The sequence below is a fragment of the Pelecanus crispus genome, chromosome 8, assembly GCF_030463565.1.
Source record: "Pelecanus crispus isolate bPelCri1 chromosome 8, bPelCri1.pri, whole genome shotgun sequence".
Classification (NCBI taxonomy): domain Eukaryota; kingdom Metazoa; phylum Chordata; class Aves; order Pelecaniformes; family Pelecanidae; genus Pelecanus; species Pelecanus crispus.
Genome location: NC_134650.1, coordinates 38,198,017 through 38,202,804, shown reverse-complemented (window position 1 = coordinate 38,202,804; position 4,788 = coordinate 38,198,017). Strand labels below are relative to the sequence as shown.

Below are 4,788 nucleotides of genomic sequence, written 5' to 3'. Positions count from 1 at the left end.
AGCTGCTTGTTCCAATTGCACTCCAAATGAACAAGCCAAATTGTAAACCTGTAAAAGTTGTCAATGTAACTGTGCTATAACTTTCAATGCATCAAAGTGCACAATGCCGTGATAAACGCGTTAACTAACCAGAAGTAGAATCTGCCTTCAGCTGCACAAAAAAAATCCTACCTGTGTGAAGGTTGGTTAAGACCTTGAAGGTAAAAAAAGAGTCAAGCTTATAAGCTGGAACAGAATTGGAGATGTAGACTAGCTTGTTCTAGGTGTGAGGATCATGGCAATGCATAGAAATCATTAATTTTCCACTTCTTTCAAATATTTGGAGTTTTTCTGTAGGGTTTGAGTACTGATCTTCTGTCGGTTTTGATATTTAGAGTGTATTAATAGAGTTGTACTCTAGCAGGCTTTTTTTAAAGTTGTGCATTAATTGTCACTTGCATTCCTATTTTCCAACTCGTTGGATCTGTTTGTTCTGTGTCATGTTAGACAAGGCCTTTCGCTGAACAGTTTATGATTACATTTCTTGTAATGTTGGAATTTCTTCTTAGCCTTGCCACAAAGAGGAGAAACATGGCTGGAAAGTAAAAATTAATTTTTCTGATGAGTTAACTGGAGAGAGGCAGTCATATCCTAAGCTAAATTCACCAAGGTTATAATTAAGTGATGGGAATTGTATCACTTTTAAGATGCTTCTATCGATAGCAGTTCTTTTTGGAAAAGAGTTCTGAATATTTCTGTGAGCTCTAGACTTGCTTTTGTATTGCTATATAGAAAGCTTCTTGTGAACCTTCTAAATGTTATACCTTTCCTATTCTTACATTCCAGGCTGTAAGGACATTCTGTGTTACTCCAGGAAGGTGCTCCTATTTGTGGAGTGACTTATGATGTCAAGCACTGTATCATCCTGGATCTTAAGCTCAGCAAGAAACAGCATTGTCTTACAAGGAAAAGGGCGTTTGTACTCCATCTGTATCCCAAATAGAAACAAGATAAAATGGAAGCTTGTTTTCTCCAAAACACACCCCTACCCTGCTGGGAGCTGCAGCTTAGACAATACTTTCTCCTTAAAAAAAGCATTCCGACACACTTCCACCGAAGAAGAACATTTCTCTTTCCAGTTGTCTCCATCACAAATCAATGACATACTCAGAGCAGGTGAATTATCCCATAAAATACTGGATTTGAATGGTAAAAATGTAAATTCTGTGTTGAGGTTTGAAAGTAACCAGTTGGCATCCAACACCCCTATTGAAGACCGCAGAAGTGCAGCCACTTGCTTGCAGACCAAAGGGATGATGTTTGGAGTCTTCGATGGTCATGCAGGTTCTGCGTGTGCTCAGGCAGTAAGTGAGAGACTACTTCATTATATAGCGGTTTCTCTCATGTCTCGGCAGACCTTGGAAGAGATCGAGCTTGCTGTGGAGTGCATGAAGCCAGTTCTGCCTATTCTGCAGTGGCACAAGCATCCAAATGATGTAGAGTATCGAGAAATAGCTTCACAGTATTTTGAAAACCTCCGGGTTTACTGGCAACATTTACTGGACCTAGACACTGAGCCAGGATTTAGTTTGGAAGAAGCCATGATATGTGCATTCAAAAGGTTAGACTCTGACATATCACTGGAAGTTCAGGCTCCCCAGGAAAATGAATTGATGAGAAATATTGCCCTTCAAGTAGCTTTTTCTGGTGCAACAGCCTGTGTAGCTCACATTGATGGTGTTCACTTACATGTTGCAAATACTGGTGATTGCAGAGCAGTTCTCGGGGTTCATGAAGAAGATGGAACGTGGTCTACTCTCCCTCTAACCCGAGACCACAATGCCTTCGATGAATTTGAAATTAGAAGACTGAAGAGAGAACATCCTAGATCTGAGGAGAAAACCCTATTTGTGAATGACAGATTACTGGGGATTCTTATGCCCTCCAGAGCTTTTGGAGACGTGCAATTAAAATGGAGTAAAGAATTGCAACACAGTGTTCTCGAGAATAGCTGTGATGTTGAGGCTTTAAATATTTATCAGTACGTTCCTCCAAACTACCATACACCCCCTTATTTAACTGCAGAGCCTGAAGTCACATACCACAAATTAAGAAGCAAGGATAAGTTTCTGGTTATTGCTTCAGATGGACTATGGGAGATGCTAAGTAATGAGAAGGTAGTAAAACTTGTTGCTGGACAACTTACAGAGCTTCATGTGCAGAAACCACAACTGGCTTTGGAGAAACCAGTTAATTTGGGTTATATGCACAGCTTGTTACTTCAGAGGAAAAACAGAGGCATTGCCTCACTTGACCAGAACGTAGCTACTCATTTAATAAGGCATGCAATTGGAAGTAATGAGTATGGGGAGGTAGACCAAGAGAAACTTGCTGCAATGCTGACACTGCCTGAAGACCTTGCGAGAATGTACAGAGATGATATCACAGTTACTGTGGTGTATTTTAATTCGGAAACAATTGAAAATTACTACAGAAACAATGAATAGAGACTTGCCCTGCTGCTGTTCTGTACCACTAGCTGACTTTGATACTGAAACCATTACTGTTTTTCTCTGATAGTCAAGCTGTTACCAGTGTTATGATCTGGAAGTTCCTAAATCTTTCTGTTACTTACTAGTCTTGAAAATAACTTTCTAGAAGCGAGTTTGGTGAAAGTTCCCTGGGTTTCCAGGTCTGTATGCACTGAAGAAAAAAAGTTTTGATAAAAGTTCACTAAAATGTAACTGAACTAAAGATTGCTGACCCAGTTCTGATTCCATGGGAACCACTGGTAAAACCTTCCAAATGAACAAATGAGACAAATTTCACTGAGACTGGTACAATTTAATAGAGAGATGCATAATACCTGTAGCTGCATGGAGTGTAAGAAAGGCTCCTCTCTTGTGGAAAATGAGTAGCATCCTATTGAAGGACTGTAACTGAATTAAATAAATAAACTACCAAACCTTTATTTGATGTAACGGTGTTGGATACTTTAACAAATTGTCTTGTATATGTGAAGACAACACTAAAGAAGGCTGTTCAAAGGGCCCTGGGATTGTCAGACATTTTTCCCCCTTTTTTTTTTTTTTTCTTAAGCTAGGAAACAAAACAATATTTTCTTCCGCAATTGTTTTGAAGTGTGAATGCATATTCTCTTAACTCTGTGTATGGACTTGTGTGACAACTTACAGCTCAAACACACGTGAGGGACTTCACAATTCCCTGTTTAGGAGTTAACCATACTAGACTTACGCATTTAAGTGTCTAACTTGCTTAAAGAATACACCCTTTACTTAAGTACTGATCTACAAAGTGCTGTGCATCACAGCCACCAACTGTAATTTAAATGAAGTTTGACAGGTCCAGAAGTTCAAAAAATCAGCTAAATGTAAATACAGCAAAAGAGAGAGCACCTTTCTCTTCAGATTTAACTTAGGAGAGAGAAATAACAGTGCTGATATTTCACCAAAATATGTTTACTCTTTATTTTACTCTTATTCTTGCCTTTGGACATCAGGTTTTCTTTATAGGTGCAGATTTGTTTTCTCTAATGTATGGTCTAATCTCTGAACATATACTTTTGTGTATTTTACAATGGTTTTCTTTTATACTGTGCTTTCTAGAGTGCCAATCCAAGCCTGCAAATTAGCTGTATTTTCTTAAATTTCACATATGGTGTTCTCTAGTGACTCTTCCTTGTTTATGCACATCAGTAACTGTTGCCTGCAAGAATATGTGTGCTGGGAATACAGGACTGTTTACTGCTGTTGCTACTGAGTAAGAACTTGTGTGGGTGCAGCAGAGCAGATAAAAATATTGGGGTTTTTTTCTGAATTTCACTTAAAATACAAGTGTTATCCTTCTGCATTTTAGCAGATGGAAAAAGTACTTAAATTTGTCTCAAGATCTTAAGTAGATGAGATCTTGGGGCATAAACCAGTAGCAGTTGTAGATTTGGGGCTTTTTGTATACTTTTCCTCCAGATAAAAATTCTCAGTGCTTTTTCAGGCATTTAAATAATTTGTTTTGAAGATTGACTAGAAGGAAACTAAAGCTGTTTAAAAAATAGTCATGTTTTTGACAATCCAGGATTGACCTGTAAGTCAGTGCTACAATTGCAATCACTGAATGCATCCTGAAAAAAAGCTCTGTTCTGGAAAACGAATTTACTCAAGTTTTTTTAATCTAGTACATATTGGAGTACAGCCAGCAATTCAACCTGGAGGCAGGTGCCCCATTTTTCGCCTTGATATCAACAAAACAGGATTGCCTCAAGAAATCTGACACTTAAATCTTGGTGACAGGGACTGCAGGAAGACTTTATGACATGTGCAGGATGTTACAGAGGCTGCTGAAATTCTTGTTGCTTGGGTCCAATTTACTCTAAGGTGTGCCCTCATCCTTGGGGCTGGTACTGTGGAGACTGAGACTTCATCTGCCAGCAAAAGGCAAAGGATGAAGGTCAGGCCCTGTGTTAACCTCAGGAGGGTGCTGGTCTGCTACGAGGCGATTGGGTGAGCCCTTCAGCAGCATTCCTAAATCCTTTTGGCTCCAAGTGGGCTGTTTCCGTTTGTTCTTACAAATCCTTTCGTGTGATTAGTTACATGCTTCATTGCTTGAAATTTAGACGTAAAGCAGCAAGAGAATGCATTTCTAGACTACCTCTTAATAGAGAAATAACAGTGTAGCTAGAGGAACAAAGGGGCTAAACCATATTAGAGCTGATAGGAAGTGACATTTTTTTATGAAGGTAACCTAGAAAAAATTTGATGTAGAGCAAACCTGCAACTGCAAAAGTAATGTAGC

At 39.0% G+C, this 4,788-nt stretch overlaps 1 protein-coding gene across 1 annotated transcript; it reads left to right on the top strand.

Moving 5' to 3' along the window:
* The first annotated feature begins 842 nt into the window (after window positions 1-842).
* PDP2 (pyruvate dehydrogenase phosphatase catalytic subunit 2) lies at window positions 843-2,662 on the top strand. The gene has a single exon (XM_009481980.2). It carries the CDS (start codon window positions 882-884, stop codon window positions 2,484-2,486), a length of 1,605 nt encoding a protein of 534 aa, XP_009480255.2. The 5' UTR covers window positions 843-881; the 3' UTR covers window positions 2,487-2,662.
* Window positions 2,663-4,788: the final 2,126 nt, after the last annotated feature.

Excerpts from the sequence above, each read along its gene's own strand:
- PDP2 (XM_009481980.2), top strand. The coding sequence starts at position 882 with ATGATGTCAAGCACTGTATCATCCTGGATCTTAAGCTCAGCAAGAAAC.